Source organism: Papio anubis, chromosome 4, assembly GCF_008728515.1.
Source record: "Papio anubis isolate 15944 chromosome 4, Panubis1.0, whole genome shotgun sequence".
In the NCBI taxonomy this organism is placed as follows: Eukaryota; Metazoa; Chordata; class Mammalia; order Primates; family Cercopithecidae; genus Papio; species Papio anubis.
The window spans coordinates 180,113,110-180,131,380 of NC_044979.1; the positions used below are offsets into that span (position 1 = coordinate 180,113,110).

At 44.7% G+C, this 18,271-nt stretch overlaps 1 protein-coding gene across 2 annotated transcripts in view; it reads right to left on the minus strand.

Moving 5' to 3' along the window:
• Nucleotides 1–741: 741 nt before the first annotated feature.
• Nucleotides 742–18,271, minus strand: part of UBE2G2 (ubiquitin conjugating enzyme E2 G2) — a 33,440-nt gene continuing 15,910 nt past the window's right edge. For both annotated transcript variants that reach the window (XM_003895382.5, XM_009202124.4), the window contains 5 exons: nt 17,457–17,492; nt 17,317–17,362; nt 8,951–9,069; nt 4,917–5,057; nt 742–2,880 (listed from right to left, as the gene is read on the minus strand). In XM_003895382.5, coding sequence (XP_003895431.1) covers nt 2,768–2,880; nt 4,917–5,057; nt 8,951–9,069; nt 17,317–17,362; nt 17,457–17,492 — 455 coding nt within the window. In that variant the 3' untranslated portion in view covers nt 742–2,767. The remainder of the gene's footprint in view (nt 2,881–4,916; nt 5,058–8,950; nt 9,070–17,316; nt 17,363–17,456; nt 17,493–18,271) is intronic.

Genomic DNA, 18,271 nt, shown 5'->3' on the forward strand with positions numbered 1-18,271 from the left:
CCTGGGTGGTCTTAGGGACCCCAACTCAGTATCACATTAGAGTTCTTAGTCATTAAAAAGTATGGTTAGTGAGAACACCAGACAGAGGGCAGAACAGACATGCCTGGGGGCCTGTGCTGAGGCACTCACCCAGTGCTCCCCACCAGGAGCAGCCTGGGAACCGGCCCTGGGAACCAGCCCAGGGAATGAGGCGCCAGCACCTGGGGGAGCCTGGGGACCCTGCCTCACAGGGTTACAAAGAAAAGCTGACTGCAAACTACCAGAACAGAAACAGCAAATCACTGACACAGGAATCTGCCTCTTTATTGACATGCTAAGTAACAAGATGCAGAGGCAGGTCTGATCGCGACCGACAGAGGACCACAGAGGAGTGATGACAGGGAGCTGTGCTTCGACGCAACTGCAGCAGGGAAGGGCGGTGGGAACAGCCTGCTGGCTTCTAGTGGTCAAATGTGCCACTAACATGATGGCATCTGCTGAAAAAGCTACAAAATGTCATTTACAGGTTAGTGAACACATCCGTCTCACAGACCCCAACTAACCTGAGAACTCCAGAGAAAGACCACAGAATGACGGAAGGGAGATCAGAAACAGAGAAGAAAACGTGCCAGAGCTAACCCAAATCTGCAGAAAAGGCCCCACCGTGAGGTATCCCAGCTGGGATGATCTGGTGTGCTCCCTGGGGGCAGTGGCCACAGGCTCCTCTGTGGCCAGGTGACAACACGACAAAGGGACACACACTGCAGGGCGGGGAAAACACAGAACTTTATTTCAACAGAGTGATTAGGTTCCACCACACAACAGGGACACCATGGGATTTTTTCATTTAATAAATACAAATGAATAAAAATACTTTGTCAAGAGACTGCCTCTCCTCCCTCTCCCCATTTCACAGAAGCCTCCAGGCCAATTGTGTGCCCCTCAGGGGCCCGCACCCACAGCCCCCGTCTACTTACACAAACAACTCTCCTTTACAGAGAGGGCTCCCTCTCATTTGCCTGCAAATACTACTTAGGTACAATACCGCTCCTTTCCCCCATCTCCTTGCAAATACAAGTTCTTGCCCTGCGTTCCAAATTTTAAATGAGTCCCTTAAGAAAAGGAAAGAATCTGCTGTCCACAAAAGCCCAACGTGAAGCTACTTCAACCAGAAACTCACCCATGACACTCTGTATGGGTTCAGTCACACAAACCACGATCCATTATGGAAGGGAGGGAGAAAGTGATCACATCAAATCCACTGTACGCCTCATAGACCATCCCTTATTTCAAAAATAGAAATTCCTATTTAAATGCCGCCTGTGTGCAACAGGCCTGATATTTGCTTCTGCATGTGGCAGATCTGTTATTGCTTACACTGTGGCCTCCTGGCCTGTGCTGCTCAGCGGGCCCTGTGAGAGAACATGGGAACCACATCAAAATCCTAAGTCACAAAACAAGGGCTCTGTCCCCAACCTGGACCCGGGGGCCCACATGCCCACCTCCACAGCCCAGTCAAGTGTGGGGATAAGGCACTCCTCTGTGCTCTGGGCTAAAATATGGTACAGTCCCTTCTGACTTTTGAGTTGCAAAGAATGATTTTGTGCTAATAAATTCCCAGTGCATCCAAAATGTACAAAAACCCTAGAATTTCCAGTTTATAGATGGGAAAAAAAAAAAATTTCTGTAGATCCAGAAAAAAACTTCCATTGAAACTTTAAAGACCTCACTTGCACCTGCTCTAGTAATGCACTAGTTACTAATACACAACTGTAAATCTTTGATGAGTATGATCGGGAAAAAACTGTCTGACCTTGTGATCAGCAATAAATTTCTTTTTTTTTTTTTTTTTTTTGAGACTGAGTCTCACTCTTTTGGCCAGACTGGAGTGCAGTGGCGTGACCTCGGCTCACTGCTACCTCTGCCTCCCGGGTTAAGCAATTCTCCTGCCTCAGCCTCCTGAGTAGCTGAGACTACAGCGCACGCCACTACGCCCAGCTAATTTTTTGTAATTTTAGTAGACATGGGGTTTCACCGTGTCAGCCAGGATGGTCTCAATCTCCTGACCTCATGATCCACCTGCCTTGGCCTCCCAAAGTGCTGGGATTACAGGCACGAACCACCGCGCCCAGCCAATCAACGATAAATTTCTTTTCTATCTACCCCATTTCTTATTAATTCACACTTAACGCATTTCCTAGAAGTATTTCTAAGTGTGATGGTTTGTAATACATAACAAATGAAAAAGATGTAATTAGATTATAAGAAAAGCATCTGCCTGTAGAATGTGAAGGAAGAAAGGAAGTAATGGACTCTTCATGGAGCCCACAGGGAACCAGAAGGGACCCAGAAAGGGTGCCAGGCCCTTCCCCTGTGCTGTAGCTCCAGGGCCCCATTTCTTCAGAAGGAGCGTTCTGGGTATTCCATCGTCCCCTGGAAGTCTGGCAGGTGCGACCCCCTCAACACTCCAGGGAGGGAGGGAATCCACAGGGAGCCATGAACTGCTGGTTTCAGCGGGGAGAGGTAGTGCTGACAGCTCTGATAATCTACCTGAAGCCCTTTGTGAGGAATACTGTAAAACTGCAGTAAGCTGTCAATATTCGACATTGAGTCATCACTTCAGAAGAGAAGCCTGTTTGAAGTTGGAAAAGTTTAAAAAAAAAAAAAAAAGATACTGTGGTTCTTGCAAGTCTGCTTGTTTGGTGCCAGCACAGAGTAGCACTGTTATTAAGTGCTCCGGAGAATGCTGAGCTGCTTGGCGGTGTGTGCGCCTGTGCGAGGCGAGGCCTCAGAGTCCCAGAGACTTCTGGACGATCTGCTTGGCAATCTTATAGAACTGCTCCCGGTCATCGCGCCACATTTTGGACGCATCCACGTTGGCTCCACTTTCGTCATTGGGCTCTGAAAGAAAAGGGAACGCCCTCCATGTAAAAGGGAGTCCTACATGTAAGCAGCCTGGCAAGGCCTCCCATTTACTTAAAACACTGGAGGCGGCTTTCAAGAGCTGTGTCTCAGAAACAAACAAGAACCCGAGAACTGCATGGGGTCGGCCCCACCTCTAGAGGGCTGGCCACGCGGGTCTCAAAGAGCCACTCATGACTCCTGTGTTCTGAGTGTCTGAAGACGCCAGGACAAGCTGCCATCTGTCTTGCTGTGAACACGTGACACCCACCTAAGTACAGGCCCACACGGCCTCCCACAGCAGCCTCCTGGGCCACTGCACTTCCGGCACCCGGGCAAGCTACATGGGACCCACCTGCTGCTTATTTCACCTTTCTCAAGACACCCTGCAGTGTGGTTTCTCTCTCACAGAGCACCCTCTCAGCAAAACTGCCCCTCACAGCTCCCACCAAGACAATCCCAAGCAAATGTGCAGCCTAAGGTAGACACCTGACCCCAGGACACTTGACCCACCCACTAGCCAGGGGCTCTGGCAGTCACTCCAGAACTGCAGTCAGGAGGCACGGAGGGCACAGCCAGGGCCTGCCGGAAGGCAGAAAGGAGAGAGACCACCAGAAACGGATGACATGTGCTGAAGCAGCAGCTGTGCAGTGTGGCGGCAGTACTGCTCAGAATGCACACGGGGACCGGTTCAGAGCAGAGCTGATGAGGATAAAACCCACAGCTGACATGTGAAGACAGCCTGAGCCACTGCCTCCTTCCCCACCTCCAATCTCCTGGCCTGGCTCCCTCCACTCAGCACATGAAGGGAGTTCCGCCTCAGCCCTCTCAGGATACACACTCGCATCACAGGCCCTGACCTCACATCCCTCTGGACCCCACTCCACGGCACCCAAGCGCTCTGCAGAGAACAGCTGAGTGGTCTCACTCTGGCATCCACCAACCCCCTGGCCCTCTGCTGGGTCTGCTCTTTCCTTTCGGATTCCCACCTTCCTTTCCCACACCCTTCCTCCTGCCTGCCCTGCTGTAACCCTCCGTCCTACTCCATCACCTACTGCCTCATCCAGAAATGACCCCACATCTTCACTCCCATGTCTGACCCCCTTTTGTGGATGGAGGCCCCTTGTCCTACACACCTCAAACAGTTCCCCAAATCCTGCTGTCTCCTGAACCCAGAGCAGCACCTCTGGCACACAAAGAACCAGGAGTCCCAGAGCTCGTACCTTTAAGGTCTCCCAAAACCACCCCTTCCTCTTAGCCCTGGGACCACTCAGCCCTTCTCTTTTCTCTCCAGGCTACTGCAACACCACGAAGTCTCTGTTTATCTTCCATCACACTATTAGTAACTGCTGCAAGGATGGTCCTTCGAACGCACAGCTCACAGGACGTCACACCCCCACTCCAAACCCCAGGGTCTGCTGGGGCTCCTCTCCCTGCAGCCTTGGCTCCAGCCAAAATGAGCTGGCAGTGCCCCCATCAAGTCAGCCGCCTCCTGCCTCTGGGCCTCAGCCCAGGCTGCTTCCTTTGCCCCAAATGTGGTTCCCTCCCTCCTACCTCATCAACACCTACACGTCCTAAACATACTCCAGACAGCCCCACCAGGAAGTGGCCCGAGAATCCCTGCATGTATCTGATCTCAGGGTGTATCCCGCTGGCCTCTAACTGCTAGTAGGCTTGGACAGTTCCCTAGAACCATGGGAACACAGAGGTGGGGTCTTTGTCACACAAAGCTTTATACCCCCAGTCCAGTGGGTGGCATGTAGTCAGTCCTCAATAAACACCTACTGAGGGAAAAAGAGGTTCAAGGACCAGAGACCAGTTAATTATGGCCGACAACACAATGTACAACACCAGGCTGCGCTAGAAGGCATGCTTACAACTGGACAAGTATATGGAGATAACATTAAACGGCAATAGCATGTGTAAACTAACTGCAAATGAGTAAAAGTTCATTATAAAGACAAGATGACCCAAGGCAGGAGAACACCTGCAGCCTGGGTCCCACAGCAGCTCCTGCCAGGCGGCTCGGGCCTTACCTGCCAGCATGCTCACCACCGACAGCAGGATCTTCTCCACGCTCTGCACCGGACTCCACCGCTCCGCACTGCTCTCGTAGCCCATGGGGTCGTCGCCTGGCGCGTGGAGGATGGAAATGCAGACTCTCCCATCAGGGTAGACTGCAAGGGTCAGAGGCAGTCAGGTGAGCCCAGGAATGGTGCCCAAGGCGTCACCGCGCTGGGGCAGGCTCCACAGATAATGAGAACAAGGATTACAGACACAGCAACCAAGCTGTTTGCACAGCTGGGGCATAGCCTGGGGCCCTGAGTGTCACGCTTCATGTCTGCAGGAATCCCGGTGGGGCCAGCTCACTCACTGACAGGCTCCAGGCTGACCCGGCCAGTTCTAATCAGCTGTAATAATCTAATCCACTTTCATATAAACTTTTTTCAAGCACTATACACAAAAAGAGTAAATGAAAGGTTATCTGGCAAATATTTTATCAAAATATCTAATGTGATTAGGATTATTTACAATACTTTTCAGAGCTAGTTTCTCGGGTATTTCTAATTCTACCATTAAATCCCTGACCTGGTCTGTGTAAAATATATGTTCACATGGCTACGATAAAGGCAACTGGAATTATTTAAATAGCTACAAAAAGAAAGACTCCAGGATTTCTCTTGGTAGCTTACTCTAATAATAAGGAAATTACCATCAGTACTACCTGGAATGGAGATCAATGTGTCTAAATCAAATCCCTTTCCACCAAATATCATCATTAAAAAGATACGCAAGGTCTGATGAAGACAAATACATTTTTAATTCACAGCATGTAATCAGTCTCTTTTACATATAATTGGGAGGAATTCTCACATGGCTCCGTATATACTCAGACATCCAGCAATCCATCTAGATAGACTCAACTGTAAAATTATAAAGCCATTAAAGTTATAGTAATAGAAATAGCAATTTTTAAATACTTTTATTTAACTCACCTAAATTCATGAGTTCTGAATTTCACGAAAATTTGCGAATGTTAATGGTGATCATTTACCTTCAAACGGTCTTGTCTTTCATACCTGGTCCTATGTGTTTCCTTCCACTCATCCATTGTTTCAGTGGTAAATCCTCTCTACTATCCAGGAACCGAACCACAACTTCTCATTCAAGGACAGTGGAAGAAACTAGATGCACACTTGCCCTGCACATCAGGCTGTCCACCTAAGATCCACATCCACAAAATTTGGAAGTTTCCCACTTCTGCGTCGCCTTCTCCAGGTGGGGGTCCCATAGGTGACACTGTGCACCCCCAGAAGCACCAAAAGCACCTGTGTCCCTGCCACAGCCCTTCCCCTTCACCAAGTCCCAGCAGTGCCACATCCTAAAACTCTCGTGGATGCACCCACATCTCTTCATCTTTAGTGCCCACATTTGGTTCCCAAGCTGCCGGTGTCTCTACCCTAGACCGCTACAGCTGAGGGCCTGCCTGGCTTCCTCCTATCTGTCCTTCGCACTGTACCCAGAGCGAGCCGTCAGATATCACTCTGGTCATGCTACTCCCTTGGAACCTTTCAATGGAGTTCTGCCACTCCCAGGAGAAAACATCAAAACCTTCAGTAATGACCAAAAGGCCTGAGGTAGTTCGGCCCCTTCCTTCCTCTTCCCTCACTTCCTGCTCTGGGCCTTTGCACATGTGAAGGACCCCTCCTCCCCGAATCACTCAGGTAACTCCTGCTTCACTCCCTACAGATGGTCCATCCAACCACCACCTCTGCAAGGTGCTGCCTGGACCTTCCTGATGTGACTTTGCATTTGTTTGTGATTCTCCCATCAATGTCCACCCCTGTCCTTGCACTATATGCTGCTGAAGGTCTGTTATTTGCTCACGACTGTATCCCAGCAACTTGTAGTAAATGTGTTGGATTTTTTTAAAGTACTTATTGACTGTCTAATTTTTATGATATTGATAGACCTACAGTTCTCAAAGATAATTTTTACAAAATCAAAATAATCCAATTACAGTAAGGCAAAAATTTAAAACTGTATTATCTGAGCATTAAAAATAATTACTAGAACACTAAAAATAATAATCAGACCACCTGCAGTACATAGTCACATAATGTAATCAGTTTATTGGTCATATTTGTCACTAATGCCACATCACAGGTATTGTTCTGAATAATATATTTATCCTCAATACAATTTTAGTATCTTAATTACCTACAGTCCTCTTCACAGTTGCATTTTACAGCTAACCAACTTGAAACTGACTACTTCAATTACTCTTACCTATCAATTTTATTTTTTAACTTTTTACTATGGAGAATTCCAAAAACACACTTGAGTAGACAGCGTATGATGAACCTCCATGTTACCATTTAACTCAGGCTCATGGCCAGTCTCCCTGAAAGAAAGGCAGGCTTCTGAGCATCTCCTGTGCACACAAGACTGAAGTAGCTCTGAGACAAGAAAAGAAGTACCAGATGGTCTTTCTCAGACGGCCACCCACTACCTATGCGTACCAATATCTGCAGTAAATGAGAAGTCCTTAATGAGGGTTAGGACAGCAAGTCTAACAGCAGAGGGCATTTCCACGAGGGAAGTGGCGGGGGCGTCGGGGGGCAGTCCTGAAAACCCCTATGGCAAAGAGGAGTTCGAGGGGGGCTCTGCCTAGACAGGTGTAGACAAGGGGAAAGTATACCAAATGGATTCCATTTTAACCCCAGAGAGAAGTCAGAGGCTCAGAAAATTCTATAAATTCTCTCATGCTCTTTGATATGTATACAATAAGAAATTCGTTTCAAATAAATATTTCATTTTTGCAAAATAGGATACTTTATTTGCTTTTCTTCTCTATAGCTATTAAGATCGTGATTATCAGCGGCAATAATAATCATTTATAAGAAACATTATTCTAAATAACATCATTGAAGATATAACATATTTCCTTATTAATTCTCTTATGTATAATCCCCAAATGTAAAAGGAAGAAATAAAAACTACAGTTGTTCAGGAATTCCAATTCCTACTACTGGACACATTTTTAAATAAGCTACAGTACAATTCACTTAAATGACCTTATTTTTTTCCTCCTTGTAAAAGTAATGTATATTAATTTTAGGGCAAAAAAAGATTTATAAAAAGGAAAAAATAATTTCAATCTGAAAAAAGAATCACTTAACATTTTTGTGCTTACTTTTCCAATTATATATACATTTACATGTAAATTTATTTTTCAAGAGGAAATTACAATCCCAGTCAATATAACACAAATATTATTTTGTTTCATTGATTCTTATTTTAGATCATTTTAAAAATCTACATCACATTCTAACATATACGATATGGTTTGGCTGTGTCCCCACCCAAATCTCATCTTGAATTGTAGCTCCCATAATTCCCACATGTCATGGGAGCGACCCAGAGGGAGGTACTAAATCATGGAGGCACACCTTTCCCATGCTGTTCTCGTGATAGTGCATAAGTCTCACGAGATCTGATGGTTTTATAAAAAGCAGTTTCCCTGCACACACTCTCTTGCCTGCCACCACTAAGATGTGCCTTTGCTTCTCCTTTGCCTTCTGCCATGATTGTGAGGTCTCCCCAGCCATGTGTAATTCTGAGTCCATTAAATCTCTTTCCTTTATAAATTACCCAGTCTTGAATATGTCTTTATTAACAGCGTGAGAACAGACTAATACAACATATAACTTAATTTATTCTTGTGTTAAAAACCCAGGTTAAGTCAAAATTTTCACCATTAAAAATAACACTATGACAAAGATTAGCATAACCCCTTCTGAGCACACACGTAAAACTTCCTCCCCAGTGAAGTAGGGTGGCTGGTCAAATGGCATCCAGTTTTCTTTTATCTACATTAAACTGACCTTCAAAATTGAAATCATGTGTTTAATACCACCATGCTTACCTGGCTGAATTTCAAAACCTAAGAAGTATTTTCTAAAGATCTACATCATAGACACATAGAATATACCACATTTCAAGTGGTTGATAAGATTATCTCTGCACCTATCCTGGTACCACAAAAACTACTTCCAAAAGCACTTACTGTTGGGATGAAACATCTCACAGGTAAATCTCATCTTTGGGGGACTTAACGGGTAATCAAGTGGGAAACTCAGGATGGCAGGAAAAACGCCAAACTCAAAGCAGGTGTCTTCTGGGCCCCTAGAAGATATCAAATATGTAGACTGAACTTCAAAGTACATTTTTCAACATCGACCACAACTGAGAAATGGGTTAAGAACATTTTTACCACTTTAAAAATGCACATGAGGCCGGGCGCGGTGGCTCACGCCTGTAATTCCAGCACTTTGGGAGGCTGAGGCGGGCAGATCATCTGAGGTCAGGAGTTCAAGACCAGCCTGGCCAACATGGTGAAACCCGTCTCTACTAAAAATACAAAAATTAGCTGGGTGTGGTGGCGAATGCCTGTAATCCCAGCTACTAGGGAGGCTGAGGCAGGAGAATCATCTGAGCCTGGGAGGTGGTGAGCCAAGACTGCACCACTGCACTGAAGCCTGGGTGACAGAGCGAGACTCTGTCTCAAAAAATAAACAAAAATAAAAATAAATAATAATAATAAAAATGCACATGAAAAGATTATCTAAATGACAATGAATTGGTACTTTTTTCCTCAACTGAAAGCAATGTCTCATTCTCCTATTTCAATCTGGTCTAAATCTTAAGTACAAGTACAAAGACTGAGTTACAGGCAATTTTCACATTTATAAAGGTTAAGAGTTGAGCAGCAAAACCGCTTGATAATTAGGGGATCAGAGAAAATAACTCATGTCAATGCTCTAAGATCTGGGAGCTTTTTCTGCAGATGTGGTACAATCACATTTTAGGATAAGGGTATGAATTACGGCAAAGGATATAGCAAAATTCCATTGTATTTCAACAGATGAGGGGCTAAGAGTTGTATTTTAAAGGTGATTTTTAATTTTTAAACGTGCCCAAGAAGGCATCTTTGCAACCTTCAAGAAGCAGATGAAGAGCACATGGGATCACTGCTGCATGCTAGGTGAAAGGCTAGGCACACAGGTACCACCACTCCAGGCCGCACCTGCAGGACCACGTGTCATGCTTCATCCCACTGATGCAACACTAGAACAACTCCCCGTCATAGGCACAGACACAGGCATGTGAGTCTCCCTGGACCTATACTTTCCTCACAAGTAAATGGAAGAAATAGATGAAACCATTTCAGAAATCCTGCTTAACCTTTAAAACCCAACAAGTATAAATTAACACTATCTTAACCAACAGTTCAAGGCATGATGGCCACAGGAGAGGAAAGTGATAGCCACCATGCCGGTACCTTTACGCCAGGGATGAACTCCTCCTCTCCGGCAAACCACATTAATAAAACACACATTCAAGGAGTTCTAAAAGATCCTGCACCATCTTTCTGTGATAAAAAAGCAGGACTGCTGAATGACAGTGACAGACACTGAAACAGTGGAAACTGCATTGTGTGTGACTCATCAGATCAATAAACAAGTCAGTAAATCCGTTTTACTTCTATGAACTGAAAGAACAAGTCCCTTCATAAACAGCTCTGCTCCTCTAACAATAACGGCTAAGGCAGAAAGAACAGCTGCGCGGGGGCCAAGGCCTGGATGAGCAGAGGACAGTCCACACAAGACCTACTGCCTTCAGAAACAATCCAGGATATGGCACAGGAAAAAAATAATTTTTAAAAAATACATTTTAAATCTTTAGTTAAAAAATAGATTTATTAAAAGTAAAAATTTGTTTTAAAAATCTTAAAATTATCTTGGTTCAGTGAAATTAATAACAACAGATTTGGAAATATTTATCTCTACAATTAAAAGAAAAAGACAAAAATCAAAAAGAAACTGAACAAAGAGCTTTAGCTTTCACCTGGAAGCGGCACTCAGGGCTGTCGGCAGCAACAGCAGATGCCGAACGGCTCATGGCCCTGACGGGGCTGATCGAACGGCTCATGGCCCTGACGGGGCTGATCTGCGGGCAACAGTCAGAAGAGAACAAGGCAGTGATTGCTTCGTGGAGACAAGATTTTTCAATCTAAAAGACAAATTTTGATTCTGAAAACTGTCTTTGCTACCTTTTGGGAAGAAAGTGAATATGGCCACTTTGTTTTGGGGAGCAGGTTACTGAGTGACAGTCCCCAGAGCCTCAGCATGACCAGCACAGGGAACACCACCGAGGGAGGCATGCGCACAAGGTCCTGCTACTGGTACAACAGCTACGCTGGAGAGGGCAGTGCCCGGATGAGCACCCCCGGCCCTGCTCTGGCCCCCAGCACCCAGTAGCTTGGGGATGCCTCAAGCCTGGGTTACTCTGCTCCCCCTGCAATGGCCTGAACAAACACATTCCTGAAGCCCCACCTTCTCAACACAGGGTGGGCACACACCATGTATCAGAGTGACGCGTGGCCACCCCGAGCCTCCTGTCCAGTACAAGAGCTCAGCGCAAACGATAACCGCCACCCATTCACTCTCCACATGCACTCTGATGAAAGAGCACCAAGGATTGTGGTTTTCATTTTACTGTCAAGCAAGGCTGGAAAATTCAAGGATGAAATGACTTAGTCAAGGTCCTAGATCAATTTAGTATTAGAGTTAAGAGAACACAGTTCAAACTGTGAAATCAGAAATCAGGTACATAAAGATACTATCTTTAAAAGTAACACTGTTCATATGTCAGGAACGCTTGCCAGCACTCAATATTTCTGGCACCTCTGAGTCTAGAATAAGAAAAAATGTCTGGGTAGTGTTTTTGGAATGAGCCAAATGGTATTTGCTCAATACTTTGATAACAGATCTTTGTTTCTCACAATAGGGCTTTCTTTCAAAAAAAAATTTTTTAATCTACCAGGTCGTTCCTAGCCTCAGAAGCATGACCAAACATTTCCTGAAGTGCGCCCACATCTTAAATATCAAAGTTATTTGCAAATGCTCCGGTTTACTGCTGGTTTGAAACTGGGGTTTCTTTCTCTTTTCTAGAATGCCTGGCGCCCAGACAGGAGGGCAGGTGGGCAGCGGTGTGCAGCAGCATGCCTGACCCTATGGAACATGCCTTCTAGGCAACTCCTGAGCCAGGAGTGGGAGACGCCACAGTGCTGTTTTTGGACAACTTTTATTGCCATACTCCCAGACAACCTCACTTCTCTTTCACCAAAGATGGCCTCACCTGGGAATCTTCAAAAGAAACAACAAGAACAAGGAGGATGCAAATATATTAATCAATGGGGAAAGAACTGTCTTTTCAAAAATGGTGCTGAGACAACTGGATAACCACATACAAAAGAATGAAACAGACTCCCACCTAACTCACATGAAACTAACTCAAAATAGATCAAAGGCCTAAATGTAAAAGTGATAAAACACAAAACTTCTACAAGAAAACATAAGAGAAAATCTTTGTAACCTTGGGTTATATACAACACCAAAAGCATGCTCCATGTAAGAAAAAAATGCAAAATCGCACTTCATCAAAATTAACAACTTTTTAGTTTCAAAAGACTCATATTAAGAAAACAAAATGGAGAGTTGCAGATTGGAAGAAAATATTTTAAAATCCTATGTCTAATGAAGGACTTGTATCAAAATATATTTTAAAAACTCTTATGTCCCACCAACAAGAAAACAACCCAATATAAAAATGGGGAAAAGTTCTGAAGTTCACCAAAGAAGATACATGAATGGCCAATAAGCCCATTAAGAGATGCTCAACATCATTAGTCGTCAAGGAAATCCAAGTCAAATCTGTATGGAGACCGCACTTTACACCCACCAGAACAGCTATTATCAGACAACAGTGTTGGTGTGGAAGTGGAGAAACTAGAACACTCATACACTGCTAGTGGGAATGCAAAATGGTGAGCTACTCTAGAAGATAGTCTGATAGCTTCTTAAAACATTAAATGCAAATTTACTCCATACCCCAGCAATTCCAGACCTCTATATCTAGTCTAGAGAAATGAACCCCATGTCCACACAGACAGTGTGACATGACAAGTATTTATAGCAGCATTTGCTCAAAAGAGCCAAGAAGTAGGAAGCCCAAATGTCCATCAACTGGGGAATGGAAAAGGAAGGAGCTGCTGATATGCAGTATAACGTGGATGAATCGCAAACATGTTCTGCCAAGTAAAAGAAGCCAGGCACAGATGATTAGACAGTGAATTCCACGTATGGGAAAAGTCAGAAAAGGCAAATCTATACTCAGAGGAAAGAGTAGGGATTGCCTGTGGGTTGGAATGGGAACTGACTGCAAATCGGCTTAAGGATCTTTTTGGAAATATTCTAAAACTGGATTGTGGTGATGACTGCAAAACTCTAGAAATTTACTAAAACCACTGACTTCTATACTTAATGCAGGTAAAACATAAAGTATGTAAATATCTCAATAAAGCTGTTCAGGCTGGGTGCCTTGGCTCCTGCCTGTAATCCCAGCACTTTGGGAGGCTAAGGCAGAAGGATCGCTTGAAGACAGGAGTTCGAGACCAGCCTGGAAAAGAGAGCAAGACCAAAGCATTTTAAAAACCAGTTGGGCGCAGTGGTGTGCGCCTGTGGTCCCAGCTACTTGGGAGGCTGAGGTGGGAGGATTGTTTGAGCCTGGGAATTGGAGGCTGCAGTGAGTTGTGATTAGGCCACTGCACTTCAGCGTGGGTGACAGAGCTAGACCATGTCTCCATAAGAAAGGGAGAGGTGGGGAGGGAAAAAGGAGGGGAGAAAGGAAGAGAGAAAGGAAGGGAGAGAGGAGACGAGAGGAAGGAAGGATGGACAGACGGTTCCAGACCTATTATTCTAGAATCTGCCTTTATCATCTATATTGTGTACATCTTTCCATGCCAGGATGAAAATTCCACCTGAACTGTTTTAGAGCTACATGGCATTACTCTCTATAGATGCTCCATAAATTATGTGGAAGAGTGATGTTTCCTTTTTTATCAATGCAATGAATGTGGCAATAACTTCTTCATATAGGGAACTTTGTAACACTTTTGTTGAAGAAACTGCTATGGTGAGATTACATACAATACAAATTATAAACACCTATTTTATTATTTCGGGTCTATTTTAGCAAGGCATAATACTGCCAAGAGATGCTCTGTGACAGTCTTCAGTCAACAAGAAATCTGGACATAAAGGGAGGCTGCTGTGCCCCCGACACTTGCCCCCAGTGTGAGAAGGGCTCCGGGTAGAAGTGGCAGCCTGGGAACCCTCAAGCTGGCTGCCGTGAACCAGTTGGAGAACCTGGGAGCATCCATCCACCAGCTGGGCCCCAAACACACCATTCAGTAAAGGAAGGTCCTTATTTCACCACAGCCTCTAGAACCACTGGTCTGGGGAGGTGACAGCAGTCAGGCACGAACCATCAGGAAGGTCACTATGCCAGCTGATCTGGGAATGCTGGGGCAGGACACAGCAGACAGCAACGGCCAAGGGACTCCACGGCTTGTCCGGCCACTGGGGTTGAACAGCTGTCTAGGGCTCCTTCCATCCTACAGAAGTGCATCAGTGAAAGAGGGCACCCACCCTCTCTGCAGCTGCACCCCCGTCACCATGGCTTAGTGGCAATGGGGTCACAGGCCACGGACCCTAGAGCTGGGCAAGACCTGTAACCATCTATCTAGAAGATGCTGATGAACCTCTCTGTTTTGATCCAAATAAGTGAAAGAGAGGCAAAGTGACTGGGCCAAGAGCAGCAGGCCATGCTAGCAACCACAGCCATGGTGGCCACATCCCCTTGGTGTGTCGCCGTCCCAGCCACACTTGATTTGACTGCAGGCTCAGACCCCACCATGAGCTCAGCAGGGTCAGCAGAGTTATTTCCAGTGTTTGAAGACGCAGCCTGAGGACTCTCATTATTTAGTCCTCTCATTCACTAATCTGTTCTATTCTCTATCCTAATCCCTCAACCCTGATCTTCCAAGGTAAAGATTTCAGTGCATCTTTGACATGTCTGTATCCTCAGACAAGGGCCCTAATATATAAAAGGCACTTGGTATTTGTTGCTTAGATACCTAAAATGACATTTTCTTCACTGGCCCTTAAGGCAAGCACAACAGCAAAAACCAACAGCCACGAGACTTCCGTGAGGCAACCCCGGGTTTTGGAAATACTAGGGTAGAAAGGCAGCCCTGGAAGCCATCAAAGAATAAAGAGAAAAAGAAGAAACCTATCACCAAGGAGTAAAGACTCCGCCAGATGTCTGCCAAAACAGCAGGGTGAGACAAACCGATGGGAGGACAGTTAATTCCCTAATAGGCGTTTTAAGTGCACTTGTAAACGGCCTCTTGTTTGTGAAGGGTCTGGAACAGGACCAAAACCCACAAGCTCACCAGGATCTTCAAGCAGGGGAATTCCACACTAATGCAAAAAGCCTTGTTCAAACACAAAAGTGCTCTACCTAAAAATAGTTCTAATTACTTTTTAAGACAGGTTTTCAAAATATTGGTTTAATTTTATACTGTTTATTTAAAATTGGTAATAGTTACCCTAATAGATTTTTAACAATGAACATTTTTTTAAAACCACACTGGAAGGCTCAACTGTTCCTTTAATGAGCTTCCAAATAGGCGTACTGAGGAGCCAACATCCCCCAAATACTGCAGACCCGACAGGCGTCTTCAGCCTCTACACAAAGACAGGCCTCCCTCTACTCTGTGCCCCTGCAGCAGGCACGCTGCCCCGCTGGCGTGAGTGCAGGTGCGCCTGCGTTAACACATGAAACAAGCAGGTTACACATCAGTTCACGTATATGACCTCCTGCTTCTACAGAAATAAAAAGAGCTGCCCCGATACAAGTACACAGCCCCACAGTTCACTAATGAGGACAGTGCAGACTGGGGGACTCGCCATTCACCTCATAACTGCCTTGGGGGCCACATTACATACAAACACAGATTCCAGAAACCTTCAGACACAGAAAAAACACATGCCCATAGGCCCAAGCAATTAGGATGTTACAAATGATCAGGAAATGGCAGGCCTGCCGTACCATCTGAATAATGTTTGATGATTTTTTAAAAACATTTTGTTTATCCAAAAAACTAATTTTCATATCAATTTAACCTCCACAGACAATACTTAGCTGTGATTTGTTTCTCAGACTAACCTATAGAGCATTAAGAATTAATGTGATCCAAGCAACTGGCAAATTCCAAAAGCATAAGGAAGTTTAAGGTCACATCAAGCCAGAGCTCACACTTGTTTCACAGCCCTCACTTTCTGGAGCACTTCTCAATGCAACAAAATCTAACCCGAGGCCTTTCTGCAAATTAAAAGACCTCACTAATGAAAAAACAAAGACTGGGCTTGGCGCTGTGGCTCAAACCTGTTATCCCAGCACTGTGGGAGGCCAAGGCAGGGGGATCACCTGAGGTCAGGAGTTCGAGACCAGCTTGGCCAACATGGGGAATCCCTGTCTCTACTAAAAATACAAAAATTAGCCAGCCATGGTGGTGGGTATCTGTAATCCCAGCTACTAGGGAGGCTGAGGCAGGATAATCGTTTTAACCCAGGGGGCAGAGGTTGCAGTGAGCTGAGGTCACGTCACTGCACTCCAGCCTGGGCACCAAGAGTGAAATTCCATCTCAAAAAAAAAAAAAAAAAAGAAAAAGAAAAGAAAGAAAACAGAGACTGATTACAAATTTCAGCTTCCTAAATTTTACTTAACCTCACTTTGCTGAAAATATACTAAGAATGGCCAAAAATTGCACATCTAAGGTAGAAAGAAGAAAAAGCAAAGTGAGTCAGGGCCATAGAACACTCTAAAATCAGGGGTTCATGTGTTTCTCTTTCCAAGCAACGTCACCCTAAGTTAAATGCCATGAATCCCAGAACCATGCTGCTCACTTACTTGGGTCAGACAGAATACAAAGCCAACAAACCCAGACGAGGCAACAGAAAAAAGGAAAAGCAGCACAGGAAGATACAAACTGGGAGGAAAGGAGAAGAAAAAGAAGTCCTGGCCCAAAGGCAGGGCAGGCAAGGCTGCACTAACATGCCTGTTGTGATCAGACACACCTTCGAGGGCCCTTTTCTCGTCAAAATTTTCAGACCTGTAGGGACCACTTCTGGAAGCCAAAGCCACCTACACCACTTGAGGTTAATTTAACCACGATCATACAACATTCCAAAATTACCACCTTAAAATTCTCAAATATATAATACATATATTACATGCTTATAACTAAACCTTTGATTGGCTCTAAGGAAACACTCATTTCTTTTGGATCAACGCTCAGGTTCTTCTCTGCTTTCAGACCAGCAGCCTAGAGAAGAGCTGGGCATTACTGGAGAACTCAGTCTTTTTTCCAGGTGACGCTTTTGGGCACAGTCACACTGCTGATGTGATTCTTACATCTGACTTCCAGCAAAGACCTAAAAACTAGTACACATAAGATTAACTTACATGATCAATGCCTCCCATTCAAAAAAATTCTCTTCATTCATGGGGCCTGTAGGGTGAGAAAAAATTTCACAACATTTTAACTTTGAAGGAACTTTGGCAATTAAAAGTAAATTATAAGGAAGTTAACTTTGGTACCTTACCTGCTACAATTCCTTCTGGAGGATTCAGTGTTAATTCTATAAAATTAATAAGTAAAACCATTACCAAACAGAATAAATGTTACATTGTCATTTTAACAAAACACCTTTACAAAATATATAAGCCTATAAACCACAGAATATGCATATTAACAAGTGAAAATTCTGTTTGCCCAAAGTGAATACCTAGTACAATAACGGTTCTGATAAAGACCAAACAGTTTTTTTTTTTGAGACAAAGTCTCACTTACTCTGTCGCCCAGGCTGAAGTGCAGTGGCGTGATCTCAGCTCACTGCAAGCTCCGCCTCCTGGGTTCACACCATTCTCCTGCCTCAGCCTCCTGAGTACCTGGGACTACAGGCACCCGCCACCACGCCCAGTTAATTTTTTGTATTTTTAGTAGAGACGGGATTTCACCATGTTAGCCAGGATGGTCTAGATCTCCTGACTCAGTCTCCCAAAGTGCTGGGATTACAGGCGTTAGCCAGCGCACCGGCCCAAACAGTTCTTTATACCAACAAAATACAGACTTTCATTTTTCTTTTTATTTTTACTAATGCAAAAGCAAACATAAGAGGTACAGTGTCTTTCCAAACTGTTTCCGCTGGTTACTTTGTTGTTTAGTTTTGAGACAGGGTCTCACTCTGGTTGCCCAGGCAGGAGTGCAGTGGGCAGAGTACCGGGGAAATTAATAAAACAGTAAGCAAACATACAGAAAAAAAAAAAAATCAATGAAACCAAAAAGTGGTTCTCTGAAGAGATAGAAAATTAATAAATCCTTGCCAAATAAATATTAGGTATAAGGACTGAAAAAGAA